This window comes from Silurus aristotelis, assembly GCF_946808225.1.
Source record: "Silurus aristotelis genome assembly, chromosome: 12".
NCBI classification, from domain to species: Eukaryota; Metazoa; Chordata; class Actinopteri; order Siluriformes; family Siluridae; genus Silurus; species Silurus aristotelis.
This window is the reverse complement of record NC_139585.1, coordinates 10,364,153-10,391,528: the sequence shown is the minus strand read 5'-3', so window position 1 is coordinate 10,391,528 and position 27,376 is coordinate 10,364,153. Positions and strand designations below refer to the sequence as shown.

The window sequence follows — 27,376 nt, the reverse complement described above, 5'->3', positions numbered from 1 at the left end:
TGTTCCTGGAGCTGCTGTGAATGTGATCTATAAAGTCAAGTCAACGTGGTTTTTATTGTCATTCCAATCATATGCAGTACAGTACACATTGAATTAAAAAACAAACGTTCCCCTAGGACCAAGGTGCTACATAAGACAACACAAATAAACAAAAAATAACACAAAACACAGAACTACACAAAACTAATTGGGGCAGGACATAAAGTGCACATGTGTGACATTTAGTGTAAAAATAAACGACATGAATCAGTGAAACAGGAGAAACAGTGATGCTGCAGCACCAACTAGTATAGTTCAGATTTGTGTTAGTGCAGATGGATTCGTCTGTATAATAATGAATAATGTGGATGTAAAGACTAAATAGTTTTAAGAGCAATATGTGCAAATACAGCAATTTTGTGCAAACACAGTTTTGTAGTTAATGAGACTGTTTATTTGTGCTTCTGTGCATTTGTGTGAGTTTGTCTGTGTGTCCAGTTTATTCAAATGGCTTGCGGAAAAAAATCGGCCCACAGCCTGGATGTGGGGGCATGAATGCTTTAGCACCTTTTTTCCAGATGACAGAAAAGTAAAGAGTGAATGTGAGGTGAGTGTGTAAGGTCCAAGTAATTTCAAACAAGTCCTTAATCATCCAGCTGATACTTAAATAACCTCTGATGATATTTTTGTTTGTTTGTTTGTTTCAGGCTGTGACAGATTCTTTTCAGAACTATAAGAACTTTTACCCGTTCTAAATACTTTTTCCATTATCAAGAGCACACTTATATTTACTCGAATGGAAAAACAACAACAACAACAACAACAACAAAGATATGAAAGTAAGATTCTAGAAATGTATTCACTTAGTAGCCAGATTATTAGGAACACCTACGGACAGATACTGTAATCAAACCAGATTACCATTATCAAACCAGATTTTCTCCTGTGCATTAGTTATAAACGCACAGGAGAAAAGGAACAAAGGTTAATTAAAGTAATTGATGTATGTAAATCGGAACATAAAAAAAATTTATCAGATGTGATTTGAGACTCAGCTGGATAATTAAGGACTTACTACTTGGAAGTCTTATTTTGTTGTGAAATGCAGTGTACTTTTAAGAGATGATATATTCGAGGCGCTTTGAAAGCTTTGAAAGCTCACCTTTATACTTGGCTCACCTGAGAAATGATGGATTATAGAGAATAATGCTCAAGCAATGTACATTACAGTCCTTCCTTTCACCTATAACTTACAGTATACACACATACTTTTGTGTGTGTGTGTGTGTGTGTGTGTGTGTGTGTGTGTGTGTGTGTGTGTGTGTGTGTGTGTTGTCAGTCAGTCAGTCAGTCAGTCAGAGAGTGTACCGAGCAAGGGGCTCTCCACTAACAAAAAAAAAAGAGAAACCCACGAAACGAGGGAGAGAAATTTAATGCTCATTTTGCGGTGTATCCCTCTTTTTATAACAGTCTGCAACGTTTAAATAACTTATAATCCTTGCATATTTTATTCACTTATTTATTATATTTTATTTAGTGTATGTTTGTTTTTTTTACCACTCCGGGAGGGCAGAAATGGCGGCCAACATGTACCGGGTTGGAGGTAGGCTGGCTGTTATAATCTGCGTTTCTGATTTCATGACTTTTGACTTGTATTTCTAATTTTAACAGGTATACGAATAACTTTATCAACAACCCAAAACGAAGCCCTTGAAATCAGTGTTTGGATTTTATTGCGAATTATTTTGGGATGTGTGTGTGAGGCCTTTTTAGCCGCACTAGCAAAAAAAAAAAAAAAAAAAAAAAAAAGAAAAAAGAATGCTAGTTTTTGTCGTGGCTAGTCTATCATAAACACATCATCAGCTAATCTAACTAGCTAACGCCGTTAAAGGCGCAGAAATGGACCAGTGCGTCTGTCTGTAAATTTACTTTTCATTATGGAAAGGGTTTTTGTTCGAAGGATGGCCAGTGTGGGGGTTTTGATTTATACCGATATATTATTTAGTAACGTTCACCATTTTCATTACTAATGAGTCCTCACGGCATGCTAGCTAACTAGCATTTATAGCTCAGCTTATCGCTAACATTAAACACCGTTTAGCATTATCGGTTTTAGTAAATCATCGTGAGCAAAAAATTAAGACAGATTCGCATAGAAAGACGATGTAAACTGTTTTAACTTTGCGTTAAAAAACCTAATTTATTGACTACGATTTCCCTCCTCATTGTTTAATATAATTAGCTGGAGTGATTAGCCGCGGCGTGCCGGTGAAATCCGACATTGTTTCATGGCGGCGTTAAATCGGGGCAAAGACTAAACGCCCAAAGTCTTGATATTTGTGGAATACAGGTAGCTGAATTTGCATGCATGCCTGGGATTAAGTTTCTTGTTAAACTCATATCGTAGAAATTTCTTGCTTTCGGTTTGTCCTAGTGTATCGGAATGAGAAATGCAAGTCTGGGCTTTTTAACACTGAGGCCCTTACAGTCATTACACCTAAACTAGGCACCATGCCTCAATACACACATGCTACTTACAAAATACTAACAATATTAACAAGTAATTCATTCATACTTTCACACACTATTCCTAAATGCAGCTGTACCTACTGGTATCACCCTGTGTGGCTTAACATCTTCATAGTGTGCTTTAGGGATGTGTACATTAGTTGTGTCATCAATACATTTCTGATTTAATCCAGACCTCTTTTTATGGTGATGTCTGTCATAACACACATATGCACATAAGACAAGACCTGTCCTAAAGCTCATGACCATCAGGACAGATTTATTAACACAAGATTGCACAGTGCTGCTTTGCTTTCAGTCCTGGATCCAAATTTGGAGGTGTGATTGCTAAATATCTAGTCAGTAGAGCATTCCAGGCCACTAGTTACACTATGTGTTCAAAACCATTTCAACACCTGACCGTTACCACAAAGTTGCCAACCTTTAAAATAAAATTGCTGTGAATTACAATTTCCATTCACTGGAACTAAAGTGGCCCAAAACGGTTCCATCATGACTATGCCTCTGTGCATGAAGCAAGCTTTTGAAAAGTTTGTATGGAAGAACTGGAGGAACCTCAGCTGCACTGTACCACTTTAAAAATGAACTGGAACAATGAATGCATTCCAGATCTCTTTATAACACACCCCTGCCCTTACTGACATCGCTATTGCTCTTGTGGCAGAATGAGCACAAATCAGCATAACACACTGCAAAATTGTGTGGAAAAACCTCGGGGGGGGGGGGGGGGGGTTCTTTATAACAGCAAAGGAGTCTTAAATAGGAAATTTAACAAGGACATCCGGGTGTGATTGGTTAGGTGTCCACAAACTTTTGAGCACGCTGTGTAAAGATGGCAGGCACATTGATTGTAAGTCTCTGGATAAGGGGGTCTGCCACATGCAGTAAATGTAGTTGTATTTGGACATACACAAACATTTCAATTTCATTATGCTGTTGGAAACCCTATGGCTGGTGTATTCTGTCGCAATATAAAACAAATATTTTATTAAGGAAAGCATGTCAACTGAGTTTGTGTAATCCATTGAAAGGAAATGTTATTGTCTAAGAACATTTTATTGTAGCCTTTCCTCTCTAAGTACTGGCTGATTTGACCATTATATGTTTTGAAACCACACAAGAATGAAAAATCTTATTTCTTGTTGCAGACTATGTCTTTTTTGAGAATTCTTCAAGCAATCCGTACCTGATTCGGAGAATAGAAGAGCTGAACAAGGTACAGTCCCGAGGTATAAGGGAGTGCTGTGGGTTATTTTTCATGCACGAGTAGTGAAAACTACAGGGGAAATCTCAGATCTTGACATTGGTAGTCATTTGTAAAAATGCTCACACATTTCACATGGAGTATTTAAATAGTTTTAAAATTATTCAGGTGCTGGAGTGATGGGGTCACACTGGGATCCTGCAGTGAAGCTTACAAAAGTTTCAGTCCCCGTCGCTAATGGTCACAGTGAACTTAAGTGCATTTAGTTGTGGATGTGTTAGAATAAAACGTTTTATTCTAACACATTCAAAAAAATTTTTTTAGAAACAGCCTTGTAAAAGAGAGCCAGATGAAACTCTTGTTTTCCCTTTCACTTGTTAAACAGCAAAAAAAAATTAAATAGACCCCATGACTCATATATTCCTACCCTTTATTATTTTCTGATTCACAGTACTCTTGGCCTGTTTAAAACAGGACTCAAACACATGCCGATCCAATTCTGAGTCTCGTCCGATTTGTTTGCTGTGGTGAGTTTATGTGTCAGGGATGTGCATGGACGCAGTTTAAAAAGTGTCTTCGAGTCAAACTGATTGTGTTGAGCAGGTTTCATATTAGATCCTGATAAGATATATTTTTTCCAATCTCTGTTCATGTTTGTTTCTGATGCGGGCGTAATATAATATTTGGTGACAGGTGTTAAATGTACTGTTCCCGTGGCAACGAAAAAGGTTAAAGAGGTGTGCACCTGTGCCATCTGTAGCCGGTTGTCTGCAATATAATTATTCTTTTTTTCTCAGTATACTTTAATAGAATTGCAACGATAAAGGAATAGAACAGCAGAGCCCAGTTCACATGACATGGTAACAAAATACGTAGACCTCTTCTTAACCCTACTTTTATTTATTATAATTTGAGAGAGGTCTGTCAGTGCGGTCAGTGTAGTGTAAAGGAACATTAAGAATGGATTAACTCTCTTTAGTAGGAAATATAGAATTGGAGCTTCTGGCTCAAAATTGGATGTGTGCTGATATGTTGATTTGAAATATGTTTACATTAATAAGATAAGATGATGTGATGTGATGTGACTTCTTGTTCATATATCCAGATTTAATGAGATGATCATACTGTCCAATTCTGCATCCTTTTGAATAACATCCATCATTTTTGGTAGACCAAAGGGTGTCAGGAAATTATAAAGTGAGGGCTTGTTCTTATTAATGAACAAGTGCAATAATAAAACAAAACATGAATCGGCTCAACCTTGACTGTTCTCTCGTGGGAAATCAAAAGTGTGAAGACTGAGATATATATATAATTATACACACACACACACTAGTCTATTGGTAATGACCCAATTTTTTTTTTCAACGAACTGCTGTCACTTCTGTGCAAAAACGCCAGAAGTGCTTTGGTAAAATAAAATAAAAATTCAAATCATAAAATTGCTTTATTGTGCTTCACTAGAGCGAGTCCTCCAATGGTTGGTTCTGTGAAACTTGTTAATAAGGTGACAGCATGGCTTATTATCCAACTTCATTATCCAATAGGAACCCAGAGTCTATCTCTCCAACTTGTGCTATCAGCAGTCTTAAACTTTTTTTTCCATGCTTTTTTCCTATGTCTGTCTTCATTAATCTGTTGGGGACAGGAAAGTGTGGTTCAAGTGTGAAACCGTAAGCCACCATTGATCATGCGTGTCATTCCTTACAGACGGCGAGCGGCAATGTGGAGGCGAAGGTGGTGTGTTTCTACAGGAGAAGGGACATCTCACAGAGCCTCATCCAGCTGGCAGACAAGCATGCGAGTGAGTGAGGTTGTGAGAGACTGTGTACTGCTTTGCGTTGATGGCTGAAAAATGTGTTTTAATTAGGCCATGTTTTACTAAAAACAAAAGCCCATCCATGCACATCCTGTGTGTGTGTGTGTGTGTGTGTGTGTGTGTTTGTTTATGTGAGTTAAAGATACCCCTGTGTGTCATCAAGGGGTCCTGTGATCTTAAGAGAGCTGCAGATTTCACACAATTTATGGTGCTCTACCCTAATCCAGTGTGTTTTAGGAATGCTTAACTAATTGATATTGACAAGCCAGTGTGAGGGTTTGCCATTTTAAGGAATGTTTAATTAGGATGTTTTGCAGAGAAATAGGACTGCATGACATGCCATTTTCTCATCATTAATGGCTTTGCAGTACTAATATAGAAGAATCTTCCCAGATAGATATGAGCATGAAACATTTTATTAAGGCTCTGTGAGCAAATTGTCTGATCTCGAAATATCCTCATAGAGTTTCTGTGGGTTATTTGATAAATCATGGACTTTGTGTGATAACATGGTGCAAATTCTTCCAAACTTTAACACAGACTCCTCGCGGGTTGCTTGGTGTAGTAGTAAAATTGTGGTATGTTTGCTTTGTTTATGCTGTGCAGCCCTATTGGAGAATGTTAACTGGGCTAGGTTTGTCTGTTCTGGAAGACATCACTTTGAGCATTGATAAATGGTGCTGAAATGCTTTTGCTAATACCTTTTTTCCTCCAGTGAGTTTGATTCATAATGCAGTGCTCTCAGCAATAGTGTCTTGACTTACATTTCACTATCTGATAATTTATATAACAACAGTAAATGACGATATGTTGCAGCAGTTACTTAGTACTCTGATGAATGGGCATCTGTTTCTTTTCTATTAATTTATTAAACTTTTAAAAACTTTTGGAAACTTCTACAGTATCCAGTGCATTAATTTTAACATTGACAGGTTGTGTGTGTGTGTCTGTGTGTATCTGTGTGTCTGTATGCACATACTGCATTTATGTGAGTACCTTTTTTGTCACAGCTGCACTTGGCTTGTTCTAATAGTCTGTGTGTGTGTGTGCAATGCTTGTGTGAGAGCAGAAGACTTGGAAGAAGAGAAGGAGACGCCTACAGAGCCAGATCTTAGTGAGAAGCAGAAACACCAGCTCCGACACAGAGAGCTTTTTCTGTCTCGCCAGTATGAATCGCTCCCTGCCACACACATCAGGTAAACACACACAGACTTGTTGCCAGAAACTACATGCATAGTCACTGTAATGCATACATAGAGTGGTTATTACCACATAGACCAGGTTTATAAAACATAAAGGTTTTGGGTAGATGCTTACACAGATGTCTGCTTTTATATTAGTGTCACATGAACTAAAACAGATTTGACCAGGGAATGAGTATAACTTTGTGTGAATGCTTATGTGAAAAACTGAACTTTCTGTAATCAGTTAATTCACACTAAAGGCTCATCTGAAATGTTTGTATTTTCTGTTTTCTATCAAGTGATTGAAGTATTGAAACAGTTCAAATAGTTTACATCCTTATTCACAATCCCAGAATGATGGTTGCTTTACATAATATTTGTAGAAATTTGTTTGTTTGGCATGACACATTTTTTTTCAGGAAGCACTAAACTGGCCATACCAGTGTGAGCTACAACCATTTACATTTATGGTTATTATGGTTACCGTTATCTCATTTATACAGCTGAGCAGTTGAGGGTTAAGAGCCTTGCTCAAGGGCCCATATGTGGGAGCTTGGCGGAACTGGGATCTGAGCTCTCATTCTTCTGATCCAACATTTTAATCACTATTAAGGTTTATACATATACAGTGGAACCTCGGAACTCGCGAGGGTTAGGGACCAAGACCGGTCGCGAGTTCCGAATTTTCGCGACCTTTTGATACGCCCCTTCCAACCCAGTAAAAACCCAAAGAACACTATACGAAATCGATTTAAATGAGTAAATAACACTATTTCACTCCATAACACTTAATTATTAGACAATTTTAATGAGATAAACCTTGATTAGAAATGTTAAAACTAGCGTTTTGAGCAGCTCGCGGTTGCTCACGAGCCGATCTGAATGAGAGTCGCCGGTCGGAATGAAAGTCGCGAGCATGCGAGTTCGCGAGCACTGAGGCCGCGAACTCCGAGGTTCCTCTGTATTACAAAAAAAAAAACATTTATATATTTATACTACAATATGGTTGAAGTATACCGTATTTTTCGGACTATAAGCCGTTTTTTCCCCATGTTTTGAACCCCGCGGCTTATTTATGAATTTTTCCTGGGTTTTTCCCGGTTTCACAAACTTCAAGCCAAAAAACTGAACCCCATAACATTAGACCAATGACATTTTCGACCGGAAATGAAAAAACGCACCTCACTTGTGTTCTGAGCTGCACGGCATCGGGAGAAAAAAACGTTTATTTTTAAACGCAATGTGTAACGTGTCTTTCGTTAAACCCTGTGTAAAGTTTATTAGTGTAGACACTAACCTGCGGCTTATAGACAGGTGCGGCTTATTTATGTTAAAAATAAAAATATTTGTAAAATTCAGTGAGTGCGGCTTATATATGGGTGCGCTTTATAGTCCGGAAATTACGGTAACTATTTGATCAAACCTGTTATATTTGTTGAAAAACTATTATACAATGATCATGTCACTGTGTGTGATGCAAACATGCTGGAAAAGGAGCCTGATATCAACTTTTAATAAAAAAACAAAAATCTGACAAAAAGCACTGGATGAATTTGTAGTTTGAATTGCACTTATTTTTGTGGCACTTATTTTGTGATATTTCTGTGGCAATATTCTTATGAAACCCTTGGATGGCCCTTCTTTTGGATGGAAATCTGCGAAAGAGGGGCCACAATTCCTAGCACACATCAACACTCAATCCTGCTGAGACTCTTGTGATAAATTCATTAGCAGCATGAAGCTGCACCTAAATTTTAATTAAGAGTGCGCTTGGTAGGGTTTGCCAACACCTGCTATGTGCTAAGTGTGTGCTGTTTCTTAAATAAAAAGAGTATTTTTAGACTGTATTGTTCTGAACATTGAGGCATCAAGAGTTCACCAGACAAAGTGATATGGCTGCATGTGTGTATATTATATTATCTATTATATAGATATACATGAAGGCAAGAGCTCTTGGAGTCATGGGCTTTTTGTTAGGATTCTACTGATATTATCATCATTATCAGTCTTAATTTAGGCTATGTAATAATTCACTGATCATTTTGACAAATTGTTCACTGACAAATTGCCAATACCGATTTCTTACAATGTTCTATATTTAATATATTAGAAATTTTCATATCTTTCAGGATTTGCTACTATTGCTCAAACTCTAGTTATTCCTGTGTCGACCTAATTGTAATAATTTCATTAATTAGCTAACCTTGTATGCAAAATTTAGTTTAAATCAGGATTTGAGAGAAGCTGAACTGAAAGCCTAAAATGCAAAGTTCTTGTCCTCCACTTATGACTAATGTACTGCACCTAGAATTTCTTTTGTTATCTTCACCTGTATGTAAATAAATCATATTAGAGAGAAGACAGCTTCTGAATGATCTCATATGGCACTCATAAGTCCAAGCCCAAATCGTATAATGGCTGCAGTTTTCTGTAATGCCGGTTTACTTATTTTAAATGGGTTCCTACTTGGAACCGGTTGTGGCGTGTCTCATGTTCACCCAGTTTAGGAAGAATGAAAGCCTGTGTAATTGCTCCTGTACTATTTGGGGAAAAAAAACGCATGCTTCTTTCCCACCTCCATCCTTCTACCAGAGCAAATTTTTCCCCCTAATTCACATTTTTTCTCACCTCAACGCACATTTCTCCTCTTTTCTCACTTTCTTTTCATTCACACTTTTTTTTTTCTGTAATCTTGCACCTCATGTCACTTCCTCCTCCCCTGCTGTGCCAGGGTCTATGTGTAGGACTGTGTGTGTGTGTGTGTGTGTGTGTGTGTGTGTGTGTGTGTGTGTGTGTGTGTGTGTGTGTTCTGATTCTGAAAGCGGCTTTGTGTCTGCTTGTTTTTTTAGGGGGAAGTGCAGCGTGGCCCTCCTGAATGAAACTGAATCAGTGCTCTCCTATCTGGATAAAGAGGTACCCAAGTGTTGGATTTCTAGCTCTGCATTTTTACGCTATTGTGAAAAGTGGCCTAAATCATAAATCAAATAAATATTTTTCCAGCAAACCTCACCAATTTATATATTCTACATTTAAGAATGTTAACACATTTACTGGGATTTATGCATGTCTGGGTTTTTTTTATTATTATTTATTATTATTTTTTTTTTTTTAAGAATATGATATTCTATGAATATTCTATAGAATATGAGTTCATCTTTTCAACAATCACTTGCAATTTAAACATTTGCTTAAACATTTTCAAGGATTTGTCATAATTTACGCATTTCCCTGGTGGTCTAGTGGTTAGGATGCGCACAATTAGTCACAGAGGCTAGTATAGTACAAATCATAAATTTGTTATAATCATAATGTGTTAGAGCATTTAAAAATTATAACTGCACTTTAGATTTGGTTTTAAGCCTGTTTGGAGTAACTGACATGGCTTGTTCATCCTTGGGTACAAGGAAAGTTTAACTTTGCTTGAAAGCTGGGGTTTAACAGCATCCTCATGTCACGTCAAGGAACTTTTACCTTACTGTCATAATCTGTTGTTTGCTCATTTTGAATCTGAATAAACATCTGAATTTCTGTGAAGCTGCTTTGTGACAGTGTGTTGTAAAGATGCTATTCAAATAAAATTGAATTGAATTCAAAAATAACATATTTTACATATTTTGTTCTATTTATTCATCATGTTTGTCTCTTTCTCTCTTTTACAGGATGCCTTTTTTTATTCCTTGGTGTATGACCCAACGCAGAAGACCCTGCTAGCAGACAAAGGAGAGATTCGTGTGGGCCCCCGCTTTCAGGCTGACGTCCCTGATATGCTCCAAGAAGGTGATGATAAATCACTAACGTATTTATCTATTTTCTGATAAATACGTTATTACAAGTCTTAGGTCAGAGGTCAGTGAGGCCAGGGTCAGACAGGAGTCAGTGCTCTTGGACCAGATTGGGATAAAGGCTTTCTTTGCTCAAGGGTCCAGCCTTGACAGCTTGTTTCCACTGAATCTTGAACTCCTCACCTTCTGATCAGTAGTCCAGACCACTGAGCGTTCAATTTATTCAATATCGTTTCCATCTTTTATCTAATTTCATTTTGGACTAAATAAAATAATTCAAAAGCTTCAGTCCGGTTTTAAACTAAGTTATGAAAGTTATCCTCTGTTTATAAGATTGAGAGAGGTTGGGAAGTAGAACTTTTTTTCCTTGACACTGACTGGAAGAGCTTGAGTGTGGCACTTAGTATTTGCAGAGCATCAGTATAAGTTTGATTGGTGACTGCTGGTGCATCACGGAAGGAACAGGGTAGATTACTATATCAGCCTCTACAATCAGTCAAGTGTGAAATTGCTCTTCTATCACTCTCTTTGACTTTACTGTGCTGCTTGTACTGTGTCCCTGGTTATATCCCCAGTTGCAAACATCTTAACGCATCTCTTCCTGTTCTTTTGGAGTCAATTTGCTTAAAGATAAGCAGTGTCTTGGACGCCTGGATGGAAAACTGTTATAAAGGCCAAATGTGTTGTACACGTCATCCCTGAGGAGAAATCAGAACTGCATAGCAAATATTTTTAAAACATAGTTTTTACATATCTACAGTATTAAAGTATTGTGTTCATGTATAATAACATATATACCAAGAATAATCAAAACACCCACAGAAACCCACATTAATACAGACAACCTCATCCATCACACTGGCATGTGTTCTGTTAGTATTGCAAATGCCATTATTTTATTGTTAGCTGAATTTGACCCACTTGTAATAAACAACACAAGCCACCTTTTCCCAAATTGTGTTTCTGATTTTATTGCTTCTATTGTTCACTTGTGATAGCTCTTAGACTCTGAATCTCTTGGGATACTGTAGTATGGATTGTGTATAATAGATTGTGGCAGTGAGACTGATGGGACCTATTTACTCCTTTGTCAGATTGTGCATTGCAGAGCTTTTGTTGTCATTTGTCTCTTGAAGACGACCATGCGTTTGAATATTGTAATGAAAAGTGACTAATTGTCTCCTAATTAAGAGTACTGAAAGAAAACATAAACCTGAAATAAGACCAAGTTTAAAGGACAGTACAATAAAATACAAAAAAATATATTTGCTGGATCAGTCATTAATGCACTTAGCTAATACTTGGTCATTTAATACAATTACCATTTTATTTGGGATATTTATTATTTATTTATTATTTTTTTTTTTTTTTAGAAGTGCAAGCCTTCACAATTAATAATTAATGGAATAATTCAAATAAATCTAGTCCTCTTTCAACTAGGAGAAGCAGATGACAGGGACCAGACCAAGCTGGAGGTGAAGATGTGGGACCCAGAATGTCCACTGACCAATAAGCAGATAGACCAGTTTCTAGTGGTGGCTCGGTATGTGCTTTGTCTCAATATGTCCCTTTGCTTAAAGAATGAACAAACTGTTACTAGTTGTATTGTATGACTGACAATTATATAATTTTTTTTATTTATAAATAATTAAGATAGTCATTGCAAATATGCTCATTATTTGTATTATGTTACTTTACTTCGAAAAAAAAAGGCTAATCAGTGCCTTGAAGAAGAATTGTATTTATAAAATGAGATGCTACTTTATATAATAATAACTGGACATTTTTTTTGTCTCTGATTGGTGTTAAGTTTGGGGATTCCACACATAATAGTGCTATTATTGTTTGCACAGGGCGGTGGGTACCTTTGCTCGAGCTTTGGACTGCAGCAGCTCTGTCAGGCAGCCCAGTTTACACATGAGTGCTGCAGCAGCGTCGCGGGACATCACACTGGTACCATCCTTATGAGCACTTTGTTTCATAACCTCTCTTTTCTTTTCTTTTTGACACATTCATTTAATAAATTAATTTCTTTTTTCTCTGTGTTTACTGTGTAAAGTTCCACGCCATGGACACTTTGCACCGGCATGGCTATGACCTTTCAAGTGCACTGAGTGTTCTGGTGCCACAGGGAGGCCCTGTGCTCTGCAGAGACGAGATGGAGGAGTGGAGCTCTTCAGAAGCCAACCTGTTCGAGGAAGCACTGGAGAAATACGGCAAAGACTTTAACGACATTCGGCAAGACTTTGTGAGTCCAGATTATTAGGATCATTTGGTCATAACTGCGATGTATAAAAAAGAAACACTACAACTTAAAAAGCAAGCAACCTGTATTTTAAATCATTTGTAATTAGTGAACCTGTTAATTATCAAATAAATTACAACAAACCTTCATAAACTTTATTTTGTGAATGGTTTTTGGATTGTTTAAAGTAATGTAAAGATCTGACAAAAAATGTGAAGCTATACAGCTTTCTCCTTCTGAAATGTTCACGGATAGAGCATAGATCATTTTGGTAGAATAGGGCAGTGAAGCTGAAGTGTGTGTGTGAGATTAATGTTTAACTTTGTCTCTCTGTAGAGTTTGATTTCTAATTGAAAGTTTTAGAATCCACTTTTAGAAGTGCTCTCTTGAATGAAGGTCTGGTCTGAATGGTTTTGTCAAGCTAAGATCACGATGGACAGTATTTTTTTTGCACTTGCCGAAGTAAGACAGCAGACGATAATTCAAGTGTGAACGGTTAATCAGACACTCGTGGTTCAATAGCTGAGACACAATCATGAGTGCTGTTCACAAGCATAATCCCACTGAGATGCACCAAGCCCTGTTGGCCTTTGGTGAGATATGCCTGAGCTGGCCTTTGAATGCTAGCAGCTTGGCCGCTATCCCATAGTTAATTTTTTTTTCCTTGGCCATCCCTGGATGAAGATCTGTAGAGAGTGCTATAAGCGAGCATGTGCCAAAAATCAGGCGTGCGATGCACTGTGATACTCAAGATGCATGGTATTACTTTTGGCAGTATTTAAAGGCAGAATTACTTTCTCTTTGAGGACAGTTCTGTTTCTAAAATGAGAGTTGAAAAAAATTGCAGGCAAATAAACCTCTTTCTGTTCTCTTTAGAAAATGACACCTTATTAAATATAAATTATGGTATATATGTTTGGTATGTATACCATATCTCATTGTAAATGTAAAACATGAAATGTCTGTATATGCATAGCTGCACTTAGCCCATATTTGTGGGTACACCGCAGGGATGTTATTTTAAAGCTGCAGTAGGTTTCTCGCCAATCAAGCCTGCAGGCTGATGAGGGCTCTTGTCTCAGCATGCACTTTGCTACATCAGGCACTCTCCATCTGGAGTTGGAGACACAGTCTGCAAGATGACTGGTGTAAGGATAGAGTTTTCCAGGTTTTCATGTTATTAAATATACGTTAACGTCCAATTTGCAAGAGGGCAGATCAGTTAAGGCAGGCATTCAATTCCCCAGAAACACAAAAGTGGAAATAAAAACAAAGCCCCAGGCATGCTTCAACTTCCTGTGTGCAGTCGTACCAACGGACTCTAAACAAAACTTCTGTGCCATTGTCTTTTTATCATTTGAACTAATGGGTAGTGGTAAAGATTTACGTTAGGACACATTGAAGCGTTTATAGAATTTATCCGGCAGGAATCTGCCAAGGGCAGGTGTTCATGAATAAATATGTGGATTTGCATTTATAGCCAGACATTTAATTTCTTAGAATAAGGTTGTTCCAGTTTTGATGATACAGTCTGTCAGTTTGTGCTGCTAAAGTAAGAAACGGCTCACTAGGGACAGACGAAGCCTCGCATGATATGTGCGCGCATTTTTATCACTGTAGTTTGTTCATTTTCAAGTCATTATCAAGCCATTTCTTACTTTTGCTTTGTACCTTCTTCCCACTTTGTTTTAGCTCCCGTGGAAGTCCCTGACTAGCATTATTGAGTATTACTACATGTGGAAAACTACAGACAGATATGTACAGCAGGTAAACAAAAAGCACAATAAGATTACACTGTTATTGTAATGTTGACCGTATACCTTATATTCTGTTTATTGTGTTTTTTCTATTCAGAAGCGACTTAAAGCAGCTGAAGCAGAGAGCAAATTGAAGCAAGTCTATATTCCCACATAGTAAGTTTGAATATCCCCTTTGCCTTCTGATTGCTCTTACTTTATTCTCTTAAAAGACTCAACATTTATTCACTCATTAATTGGAAATTGATGTATTGTTTTATTCTGCAGTAATAAGCCAAATCCTAATCAGATCTCTGTCAGCAATGGGAAGATGACTACCGTGAATGGCGCAGCCGGACCAGGCGGGTACCATGCAGCCAGTGGGGGCCGTGCATGTGAAAGCTGTTTTGGTGAATATCTTATTACTTTCTTCCTTTAAGTACAATCAATACATTTGCCCTAGTTGGTAGATCTGGCTAAAATAATGGAAATGTCAGTGGTGAATACTTGTTGTAAGAAGAGGGAGGCGCATATGGTGACGTATAAGAGTGAAGGAAGGTGCACACAGGTGGAGTATATGCTACATGCAGGAGATGCAACCTGAAAGAGATTGGAGTATGTAAGATGTTGGCAGTGGAAAGTGTAGCTAGACAGCATCGGATAGCGGTCTGTAGGATGGCGTTAGAGATGTAGAAGAATAGGAGGAGAGTGAGGACTGAAAGAAGAATAAGATGGTGGAAACTGAAGGAGGAAGACTGTAGTGTGAGATTCAGGGAAGAGGTCGGACAGGGGCTCGGTGGTGGTGAAGAGGTGCTGGATGATTGGGCAACTACTGCAGACGTGATAAAGGAGACTGCTAGGAATGTACTTGGTGTGACATCTGAAAAGAGAAAGGAAGACAAAGAGATGTGGGGGTGGAATGAGGAAGTGCAGGAGAGCATAAGGAAAAAGAGGTTGGCGAAACAGAATTGGGATCGGCAGAAAGATGAGAAAAGTAGGCAGGAGTACAAGGAGATGCGTCAGCAGGTAAAGAGGGATGTGGCGAAAGCCAAGGAAAAGGCATATGAGCAGCTGTATGAGAAACGATTAAGAGGATGAAGAGTGGAAAGTCGGTTGGACCAGATGACATACCAGTGGAAGCATGGAGATGTTTAGGAGAGATGGCAGTGGAGTTTTTAACCAGATTGCTTAATAAAATTCTGGAAGGTAAGAGGATGCCTGAGGAATGGAGAAGGAGTTTGCTGACAGCAATTTCTTTAAGAATAAGGGACTTGTGCAGACCTGCAGTAACTACAGGGGAACAAAGTTGATCAGTCACACGGATCAGTCATTCTTTTCAAGGTGAGGGAGGCGAGATTGAGATGGTTTGGACATGTGTAGTGGAGGATGCTGAGGATTCACCAAGGAGGAGGTTTATGGATGTGGTGAGGGAAGACATGCAGGTAGTTGGTTTGAAAGAGGCAGATGTAGAGGACGGGGGTATGGAGACGGATGATCCGCTGTGGCGACCCCTAATGGAAGCAGCCGAAAGAAGAAGCAGAATAGATTTGCCCCAGTCCCCTTAAAATATGCCATGCCCTCTACATTGAATAAACTAAGACTTTTTTCTTCAATCAGTTAAGAGAGCTGCACACATTTTCTAATCAAATTGATTGAACGGTCCTCAGAGAGCTGAAACAATGATAGATTATTTATAAAAGAACACGTGCCTTGCTCATGTTTAGATGATGTTGAGATAATTCTAAGTGCGGCTCCTCGCAGGTGCCTTTTCCTTACATGTTCATGTATGTCTGGGTGGGTTTAGTAGATTTTTTTTCCCCTTAGGGTTTCACTTGTCTGAAATTCACAAAGAGATTTTCATATAAATCCTTCTAAGGTTTGCTCTATTGTTCGGTCATTGACTTTGAATTTAAATTAATTTGTAGTTTGAAAGTACTATTCTTATTTTACAGTATTCATGGATTTTATTTTACAAATTCTAGAATCATGTTTTGTCAGTGTGAGAATGTAGTGCTTGTCTCTTTTGCTTCTCCAGCAATGCAGTCTCCTCAGTGGTACTCGTGGGGTCCTCCAAACATGCAGTGTCGCCTCTGTGTCACCTGCTGGATGTACTGGAAAAAGTATGGTGGCCTGAAGATGCCAAGCCGAGCCGAGGGAACAGAGGAGAAAACACCTCCAAGCCCTGCTTCGAATGTAAGCACTTGCTATAGTCAAACATTTATGCACCTGCAGGATTGAAAAACGCTTACATAAATCAACAACACATTAAACTCTTGGTGCAGTTACAGTCAGGTTTAAAAAAACGGTGCAAATTTGGTTCTTAATTCAGGGGAAAAAAAGGGAAAGACATTTGTAAAAACAAATTGCTTTGGTCATTATAGTCTATTCTACCTAATTGCTTTTTCTCCATTTTTTAGAATTCTGCATGACCATAATTAACAGAGAACTTTTGTGAAATTTGTTTTGGAAATAATTTTTAAAATATGTATATCTGAAAACAGTGGAATTAGCTGTCTGAAGTGACATAAGGCAATTAAAATGATAATATATATGATGCCATCTTCGGTTAAAATCTTCGTTTTCCTCTTGTCTGTTGATAGGAGATGCGTTCACGTGGCCACAGCCTGCGTCAGACCACTCATATGGTTCCCATGAGGAACAGTGGAAGTCCCAAGTCCTCAATGAAGACTAAGCAGGCCTTTCTGCTACAGGCCACGCGCCTCACCAAGCTGGCGCGTCACATGTGCCGTGACCTCATCAGGCTGCGCCGGGCTGCGCGCCGCCCCTTTGTGCCCATTAACTGTGGTGCCATAAAGGCGGAGTGTAAGAGCTCTTTAAATTCCTAACTTCAATCTTTCTCTATCTTGCCCCTTTACACACACACACACACGACACACACACACTCATCACTGCACCCTTTTTGCCCGTCTCCCCACACCGACCTCTTGAACATCTCGCAGTCATTCCTCCCCTTCATTTCTGTCTTTTACTGTTTTTGTTGTTATATTATTATATTATTTTGTTTTTGTATTCCCCCCACCTCGTTTCCAATAAAGAAAGCCTGTCCTCCATCATTTTGGGTTGCAATCATCTTTTCATTTCAGTTTCATTTGTTTCTTAAGTTTTTGGATTGCTGCTGTTGTACTTTCTTAAAACAGTAAAAATAAATTTGGGATGTCTGTGAAAAAGGGTTTGATCACACGAGAAAATGAAGTAGATCCCATTTATTATTGCCTTTACTCAAGCGTGTAGTTGTACTTGCAAGTGCTTATAATGTGCGACTTGTATTTATTAACATCACATTTGCATATAGTCCTTTAAGTCTATTTTGCCTACAAGAAACTGTATTTTGCACACCCCTTATGATGTTTACTGAATGCTCACTGTAAACCTGTCCTCCCATGCCACACTTCATTTTACTGTTGCTTGCTCCATTTCATTCTTAAGGCCATATACAGCACTTGTTTTTCGTTGTTCATGTTTCTGCATGATATCTGTGCTGTACCTGAAGATGTTTATAAGACTAGTGCTGAATGTAGTGCCTGTGCCTTGTCCTGCATCAGTAACAGATTCAGGATGTCACTAGGGGTTTGTAATTTATGTCGGTCCATGAGTGAATGTATGATCTATGGAATATTGATCCAAGATTTATGAAATGGTGAATAGATCATTAATATTAGTAGATCAGTTATTAATAAATAGAGTATGCCCCTTGCAGGTTAGGAGGCTTAAGCACTTATTGAATGCAGTGTGGGAGTAACAGTTCAGGAAAGATAATTCAGCCTGGATTTTTGAAGTCTGTGTTCATGCACTAAACAATATATCAAATAATGCATTGACTATCAATCTGACTAATCTGTTGGATTACTCCATAAATTTTAAACTTCCAAAGATAGACGATAAAAGGTCTGTGAAGGCTGATGAGCTATTTTAAAAAGCATTTTTGCAACCTACCAATCAGTTCAAAGCAGCAACTGGATTTTTTTTTAAATAAGTACTTACAATGAGAAAGATATAAAAGTATATAAAAATGCATTCTTTGTCATTTAATTGTAATAATATAGGACTGTAAAAACATCTCTCAATTCCACAAGAAAATTCTCATGTAGTTAAATGATGGTCAGGAACAAGTTTGTGTTTTATCACAAACTTGTGGTGCCATTTAAACAAAAAAAAATGTTTACTAGAACAGCAGCTTGTTCGTTTGGTTGTTTCTTGCATCATCTGTAGATGATTGGATAGCTCAAGCGATGAAAATGAGTTTGTAGTGGTAGGGAAACAGAAAATAATCTGGACTCAAATCGTTTAATCCTCAAGAAATGAGAAACCACAGAAAAGATGGGCTGCTTGAATTGCTTTTATGTATCAAACGACTCGCGTAAAAAATAAGAAGCCATCGTCAAGCTGTTGAGGCCTTATGTGCTTTTTTTTAATGGGATCATAAATCATGTCATGAGTTGAGTGGCTTGGCTGGAAAGTGAAAATTGTGTGACTACAACTCTATGTGGTCAGTAAATGCAGAAATGCGAAGCTATCTTTTAGAAGGAAATGTTACATTAATGAAGTCGAGTTAGGTCCATAGTGGGGAAATAATTTGGAGTATTAGGCTATGCCTTAAGAGCAATTGTAGACTTCTGCTAGTTTCAGTAGGTAAGCAAATAAAATCAAGGAGCAGGTTTATGGTGGTGGTAAACATTGATTTGGACATTGAAGCTTCTGGCAGAGTCTCATCAATGCAGTTCATTTGATTGCGGACAAGAGTAGAAGAACATTTGGGCCTTTGGTAAATATCTGAAGCCTGAAAAATCAATGTTTTTACCTGTACTGAATTTGAAAAGAACATTGCAGAGCAATTTAAATAATTTACATAATAAAAGCAAGGGGACTGTCAAACAGTCAAGGAAACAAATTTTCATTGCTCGGACATCCCTGCTGTTTAAATGTTTTCCTTTAACTAAATAAAAATGTATTTCGTTTTTAGGTTTGTGCACAATATTGAGGGGGTTAATCTGTGTTTCGTCTGCACAGTTACTGATATATTTAAAAAAACATTTTATATAAACAGCTTTTGAAAATGTGTTTTAGGTTAGAAGGATTATGTGATAGCGGGAAGTCTCACAGACAGTTTTTTGAGAATACTTCGACAGCCACACTCTCATTCAGTTTTTACAGTATATAATTCCTATCAGTTAAAATCCATAACCCATCATCTCTCCTCTGCATCATGCCTCATCTTAAGTTGCTCTTGCAAGTTTTTGTGTTGCTCCTACTGCATCCTTCATTCTCTGCTTTCATTCCACTCCTTTCTCCACCCACTCTAGAAGTGTGTTTGTGTCGCACCCGTAAGAAGATCCTGTGGCATCTCTGTGCTACAAGGCATGGTGACCCTCGGGGCATGCTCTTTGAGTTGTTTCCTTCTTTTCTATCATATCTTTGTTTTCCTGGTGTAAATGTCCTGTGGGCAATCAAAAAAAAAAAAATACAACAAAAATAAAACCGTGGCTGAAACCATTCTTTCTGAGTCCTTGTAGTTTCATGTGTCTTGTGTAACTGTCCATCACTGTGCCACACTCACACTTGATACTCTGAGTGGAGCGGCAGTCGTATGAAGTTCACCTCCACTGACAGCATGAGCTCTGATCCATTAGCTCCTGTCATTCTGCTCTGTCCATGCCCTCATCAAGCGTGTTTTGTGTTTCTTTTTTGTATGGCGTGCGAATGCGAATGTACACACACCCATTTTCCTTCACATTTGATTTCCTCTAGCCAAGCACATATGCTGGGTATTTGGATTCTTTTGCATACCAATCAGCATGCTGCCTGTGAAAATATAACAGTCCTGCTAAGATATGAGTTTTACCCGGGTTAAGTGGTGCTTTAAAGGGAATGCATGTAAGCTCTAAACATCAATACCCACTTGAATATCACATACTATCCACTAAACATTGTTTACAATATTCACTCAAACCTGATGAGAAATGACCAGATTCAAAGGGATTACCTCATTATTCAGTTGGTTAGTTAGCACATCAGAATGCACCTTACAATTTATAATGCAGGTTCTCGCCAATACTAAAAGATGAGATTGCATTTTCTTTGCTTAATGCAGTTCTTTGCTGCTGCAGTCAGCTCAGTGATGTGTGATCCAATTAACTGCATTGTTGGAGAGGGAATGGTTCAAGTACATTTCAGAGCTTCTTAAAGGCGGGCCTTCGTTTGCCAAGGCAACAGAATAGCCTGTCTCAGAAAATCTTGCACCAGCATTCCTAAAGGTTATAATGAATTTTATAATGAGCTGAAGTTGGTTGGACAGGGATTTTAATGAGAGCATTATGGTTAGATCAATGTGCTGGAGCCCAGGGAGAACAAAAAATATGGCTTTTGCCTGAAGAAACGACTGCAGCACAACAGATTTGCCTTTGAATTTCTTTTAGCCTGGTTCTTCATACAAAGTGTCTGTCAAAAAGACTGGTGATTCACAGCGACATGCCGAGTCTCTCTCTTGCTTGCTGCGACATATTGACTCCGCCCTGTTCTCTGTGTGTCCAATGCTGCCCGTTGATGTGTAGACATGATTCGAGTGGCAGAAGGCACGACAGGGCGATCCACCAAGCCCAAACCTTCCCAGAGGAGCACGTTAACCAGCGTCCTGCAGTACCTCGGTGAGTCACACCAGGGCTTCGTAGCTGCTGGCCTGATTTTCTTGCATGAATAAAAACGAGACCACAATGACTCGGTTTGTGCTGTGTTGTTTCAGAGTCACGTCCAGCACCCCATGTCCAGCGCTCTCATCGTACACCCGGCCTACAGGTCCAACCACCACGCCGACTTCTGTCCTCTTTGCCAAGCCACGGGCCACTCGGCATGCTGGGAAAACGCAGTTATCACCACAGCAGCAGGATGGACCCTGAGAGAAGAGCAAACGCTTCAGGACAAGGTGCTGAAACGCACATGCACAACCATTTCATCTCTTCAGCTTAAATGTATATTTCATTTAAACATATTTTTGTTTGGTTCTATTACAGAAAATCAGGGACACATCGTGGGTCCCATTCTGGTAAGTAAACTTTACTGCACTATTCCCAGTTTTTGGTGTTGGTGGATAGTAAGAAGACCCCGTTTCAAAGGATAATAAGTATTTAAAACAAGCAAACGCGAGTAAATTTAAAGTTAGCTCACCATACAAATATATCATTTATAAAGCCAGTGTTCACACTTGAGTTTTTCCTAGCCACAGTTGACACTGGCTAACTCATTAGGGATAAACTTAGAATTATACCGAACAAACTTATAGGAACTAAACTTAGACACTCTTTCATGCTTTTTTATAACATTCATCTCTGTGAAGCTGCTTTGAGACAACATTGTTGAAAGCGGAAAAATGAATCGAATCTTTCTCTAGCATGACGGTTTAATTAAATTACTGCAGATTGGCATATCAATCATTACGTCCTGGTTTACATACTCAAAATGGGACAGTTATATTTCTGTCCTCTGTATTTGTTCCTACATTTGCAGCTATAAATTCCTATTCATGGCTAATCGTATATTTTTCAGCCAAAGCTTGAAATTGGAAATTTACACTGATTTCTCAATTTATTAGTTATTGCAACTGCTGCTATATGTACTTTAGAAATTTGACTAAACAATTAAAGCTACTTTTTAGTGCTGTAAAATTGTATATTGAATAGTTACAAATAAATTCTAAATACCAGCATTATTCAATCTATTTTTTATTGATTGACTTACTCTTCAAATGCATGTAACTTGGAGAACTTTTTTTGGGATACTTATTAGATTTGTGCCCTTATTTAAACATTATTTTGTATCCCTTTGCTTTGTCTGTACCAATATTGGTGGTCAAAACAGTAATAAAAGAACGGCTGATCCACTGGCAGCTTGAAAAACAGTGTATAGACTTGTAATTAGGAATATGAACAGAGTTGCTGCCTTGAGTATAACATAGTTACGTCAAATGTAGTCTTTTCCTTCATGTTGGTATCCTTTCATGCTCACTTTTCACACTTTCTCTCAGCAGCACAATGGACGGAGCAGTGGCAGCCCCAGCTTACGAGCCAGCAACATGATAATGCGCAAGAGGCGACCCAACTGGATTGATGCGCCAGATGACAGCTTTTTCCTTGTTTCCCGAGAAACCAGGTACGTCCTACAAATGTGAAGCATGTCTTCTCTTTGTGTGCATTTTGGTGTGGATACTGACCTATAAGCTACGTTCTTTTGTTCTGAATAAAATAAAAACACTTTTACCAGCTAGTATATTGAGAGGCTTACTTGAGGACAAAAGACCCTTAAAGAAAACAAAACAAAACAAGTGCAACACTCATGACGAGGAGTGGCAAAATGCTCAGTTTGCTCTTTGATTACCACATTTGGGGATTATTTATTGACTCGGCATGAAATTTCTTATTTATTTTCCCACGTAGTGATGCAGCAATCATTTAACAGCCAGAGACAAATCCAAATGGCAAGGGCTGCACATGCGTAATTACAAGATTGGTCACACTCTGTACCAGTAAGAACCTAGAAGTTCAAATTCAAGTTGTTCAAACTGGAAATCAATGCAGATATGGTTGCTGGCTTTAGATAATTAGTGGGATTGTGGTGGTAGCTTGGGAAGATTAGAATGCTCATTTGTCTGTAATGTCTCAACAGGATGTGGCAGGACTCCACAGGTAACTTGCATATGAGCATAACTTCATACAAAGAAAAATTTCCACTCCCCCTCCAAAAGAAATACACTGCACATAAATGTCATTTCAAATCAAACTTTTCCTGGAATTTCAACTTTGGTGTCAAATCTGTAACCTTCTATAGATTCGTTTTACCTGCACATCACTAGTTTAATTCCTAGTCAACAGACTATAGAATTAAGTAGCTAATTTCATACCAAATATGTTCTGCAGCAACAAATGTCTCTCCTGAATCCTAATGATCATTTCTCAGTCTTCAAAAATTTCATCTAGCGTATTCTATCTGCCTAAATGTGTGCTCAGGTTCTGGGTGATTATAAAGAAGGTCTGATTTTATACATTCTTTTTTTTATTATTTGGGAACAAGCATAGAAATTAATAAGGCAGCAAAAGCAAAGTGAGATGGGAGGGAGGGAGTGCACTAGAGGAGCAGGAAGACTGTTTTATGCCCAGATACATCGTGGGTCACAGTGTGTTTGTGACTTCTTATGATTGACTGGCGGCTTGTCTCATTTCAGTGCTGTAGCTGTTAGACATCTGCTCATGGTAAGACCTTGGCCCATTACTGCATATACACCAACACATGCACTAACATACATACACACACACACACACAAAGACTGGGGCTGCATTAGATTACATGTATGTGCAGAGCAAACATTAACGCTAGACATCCTATGATGATTACTCTTTAAGTGGACTCAACAAAAGCAAGAGGGAATGGTTACCCTTCCCACATAGTGTCTGCTGTTGATGTACATCATCAATCCTAACCTACTGATAGTGTTCCCAAGTGCAGTTTATGTCTACTAGGAGTTGGAATAGGGAAGAAGCTAGAGGAAAATGCTTCTCCATTAGGGCCCTATCTCGATGAGCCATGACCAGCGCGTCTGTGCTTGCTGGAGCGGATGCCAGGCTAAATTTAGAGCCCTTGCTCTGAAAGATTAGCCTGTAACTAGCTTCAGAGAGGCTGAGACAAATGAGGGTTGCTCTGAGGCTGGGCCTGGAACTCATGTTTTACATCATCATACAGTGATCAGGAAATGAAGGTTGTGGAATCACTCTTGCATTGTTTTTTGCGGGTAGACAATTGTTCAGAGGAAGGCAAATATATTAAAAAGGATGTAGCCATGGTAGACTAGGGGTATACATGGGTCAGTGATGTAGGCATTGTACTATTAAAGATGTTTAAGTCTTGTGTTTTTGTGAGTAGTTATCACTCCTGATATTTCAACATGTAGCAACTCCATTGTTGAAGTTGACTGTCTTCAGAAGACTTTACCTTTTAGACCATTACATCTAGATTTTTTTCTTCCACAGGATGGCCTTTACATTGTGAATGCACAAGCATGCAATTGCATTAATTCATGTGCTCACTAACCCACTTCGCTCATCATATATTATTCACATTTGATGTTAGGAGTCCAGATCATGCTTTCTTCATTAGACACAATCAGAGGCAAAAGTGTCTGTAAGCCTCATAAATTGTGCATGAACACAGGACCCAGGGGGTTCGTACATTAGCCTGATTATTGCAATTATACTCTTGATGTTAAATCAAATTATATTTATATAATCAGTCTTCATTGACTCATATTACAAAGCTTAATGCTCGTAATCACTTAGGAAGACAGTGCATTCAGAGCAGCATTACTCTTACAAATTAACTGGTACTCTGATTACCTGAGGGGGAAATTCACACTAATTCCATTAGTTTCATGACAGCATCAGAGTATATAATATAGCCAGTTTCACAATGATTGTAAAACAAAAAATATCAGTGTTTTTGTATTTGGTTCATGCTCTACTCTATTGTTATCCTTCTATTATCATGTTCCTGGAACTGCAGGATAGTGTATATGTGTGGTGTCCACATGCGTGTCCCTGTTTGCTCTGGAGTGTGGTCTTTCTCCCAAGGGAGAGAATTAGCATCCAGTTGGTAATGATGTTTTTCTGTGGTTTCGACAAACACAAATGCCCCACGTTATGATAACACAATGGCAACATTAGCTTGCAGTAATACAATAACAGCATGCCAGTTCCACTAAGAAAGATTTATGTGTTTTTCTACTGAGCTGCCACTAGTGTTCAGGAATATTTAGTTACTCCATTAGTCAGCAACAAATCACATGTTTTCCTCCAAACGTAAAAACAATAGATTAGCCTTCAACCGCTGCTACATCAAACTATTGTTTGCGATTGGAAAATGGATTGATGATAACGATGGTGTCTAAAGATTGTGAATTGTTGATCTGTTAAGTAACCATATATTTCCTGCATGTCTTCTAGGTTCCTATATGAAAGAGGAAATGTATAATAAAGCTTTCTCTATGGAGACGCTGAGGTGACATGGTGGTTATATGTATTTGCTGAATAGGAATGACAAGAACAATCAATCAATTGATATCATTTGAATTTAACTATTGTGGCCATGGAATCGGTATCATGACAGGTGATGATTGATCATTTTAGTTTACTTTCATCATGGAATGATGCATGAAGAGATATTGTGTTAATGGTCATTGTGACCTGGATATACGACTAGCTAATGTCACTTTAAGTGAAATCTCCAAGCAATTACATTGAATTTACTGGAGGACACTTTAATTTTGAGGTTTTTACAACAAATTAAGTGGTAGGTTTACACCATGCTTCACCACAGTTTATCATGGTGTGATACTTGAAACTACTAACTTGTGGCTGCAATATATAAATTTGTAAATACCATGTAACCTCAGAGGCACCATATTTCTCTGTATTGTCTGAAATACTATTGCTTTTGCTTTAGCATCATTTTGTATACCTCAGTCTTCAGTCACAGCCTTGGGCACAGTAATGTTGCAGATGTGAACAGTCATCATGTTCTCTTGTGTTGTGGTCACAGGAAAGCCCGGAGGCTGCTCACTCGTTCCCAGTTAAGAAGAGCCTGTAGGCAGCCATGCGAGCAGATTAATTTGCGCAGGGTCCCCCAGGGACCAGTGCAGGGATCTATCCTTGCACCCCCCCACCCTAGTCTACGGATGCGAGGTCCCATTGTGATCCACGACTGACCTTCATCTGTGCCGTTTCACCTGCTTGCCTCTTCACTTTGACTCTTCCCCCTAATCATACAACACAGTGGCCACACTCTACAGCTCTGTTCGGTCTGGAAATACAGAAACCGTGCATTCAATAACTAACACCATGCGCTATGGTGCACTAAACACGCACTTACAGTAACCCTAGGGCTCCATAAGTCTCAGTTATGCTTCTCTAAACTCTGAACTGATCGTCTTTGTTAATCTAATGCTTTGTGGATGTAAGGATTGCAACGTCACAGTCCTATAAATCAGTGGTCACATGAAATGACATCATACTGTACAAAGCCTTTCTTTCTTATGCTGAAGACTCTTGACAGACTTTTCAGTAAAGTATTTGTGTGTTATTTTGTTAGTAATTTCATTTCGCACTGCATTGCAGTCCTTTGATTCTCTTATCGTCTGTGAGTATTATGACTACAGGCTCGTGAGCCGTTTTTAAATTGTTTGAACAGGGCCAAACTATTGATGTGTTGGACATTACCGGAAGGCAGAATTGTGTAAATAGCATGGGACTTCTGGATTCACGATGTAGGATTTTCCTTCGGATTTATCTGTTGGAGAAGCCACCAGTTTGATACATTTCATTATAATCTCATTTTCTATTTCAAACAATGTGTTTCTGATTGCACATTTCAGTGGACTTTTAAGTCACTCTTGGTGACAACTATACAGATTCAGGAGTGTGGAATGTCAAAGATGATCTGAAGTTCTACTAAAATGATAAGGCAGACTGAGTAGTCTGAATCTACTTTTGATCTAAGAAAAATAACTAACAAAAAAGAGTGCCCTTTCAGAACTGAAAGAAAAAGTGTGGAGAGTTTAAATTTAGCTATTTGTCCACAGATGGTTACATGGTTATTTTTTTCTCCATATGGCCATATGACGTCTCATATCTGACATAAATAAACTAAATAATGCAGAATGGGAATAACCATAATGCAAATTCAGGCTGTTTATACTGCATGTAACAGTCATAATGATCAGCTACTTACTTTTTTTTAATGCTTCATATATTGTGTTGTGTTTTCTTGTATGTTATGTGTTAAGTGAAACACTCAGAACAATAAAAAAAGATTGTATATATTGCACTAATTATTATTTAATTTC

The 27,376-nt window shown here is 38.4% G+C and overlaps 1 protein-coding gene across 6 annotated transcripts; it reads left to right on the top strand.

The window, feature by feature from the left end:
• Positions 1 to 1,255: 1,255 nt before the first annotated feature.
• Positions 1,256 to 27,352, top strand: mta3 (metastasis associated 1 family, member 3). 6 transcript variants are annotated; one of them, XM_083556500.1, is made up of 20 exons: positions 1,257 to 1,582; positions 3,657 to 3,724; positions 5,423 to 5,516; positions 6,601 to 6,727; positions 9,565 to 9,628; positions 10,375 to 10,492; positions 11,938 to 12,040; positions 12,351 to 12,450; positions 12,557 to 12,745; positions 14,435 to 14,509; positions 14,597 to 14,655; positions 14,767 to 14,888; positions 16,514 to 16,671; positions 17,079 to 17,301; positions 21,048 to 21,140; positions 21,236 to 21,415; positions 21,504 to 21,535; positions 22,517 to 22,638; positions 23,708 to 23,735; positions 26,074 to 27,352. In XM_083556500.1, exons 1-20 carry the CDS (start codon positions 1,555 to 1,557, stop codon positions 26,119 to 26,121), a joined length of 2,031 nt encoding a protein of 676 aa, XP_083412626.1. In that variant the 5' UTR covers positions 1,257 to 1,554; the 3' UTR covers positions 26,122 to 27,352. The 6 variants fall into 6 exon arrangements, with proteins under 6 accessions (XP_083412623.1, XP_083412626.1, XP_083412625.1 ...); XM_083556499.1 differs by having other exon boundaries at positions 22,514 to 22,638; XM_083556497.1 differs by lacking the exon at positions 23,708 to 23,735 and having other exon boundaries at positions 1,256 to 1,582.
• The last annotated feature ends 24 nt before the right edge of the window (positions 27,353 to 27,376 follow it).

Excerpts from the sequence above, each read along its gene's own strand:
- mta3 (XM_083556495.1), top strand. The coding sequence starts at position 1,555 with ATGGCGGCCAACATGTACCGGGTTGGAG. Across the intron at positions 1,583-3,656 it reads CAACATGTACCGGGTTGGAG|ACTATGTCTTTTTTGAGAAT; the intron begins GTAGGCTGGCTG and ends TTCTTGTTGCAG. Across the intron at positions 21,416-21,503 it reads AGCAAACGCTTCAGGACAAG|AAAATCAGGGACACATCGTG; the intron begins GTGCTGAAACGC and ends GTTCTATTACAG.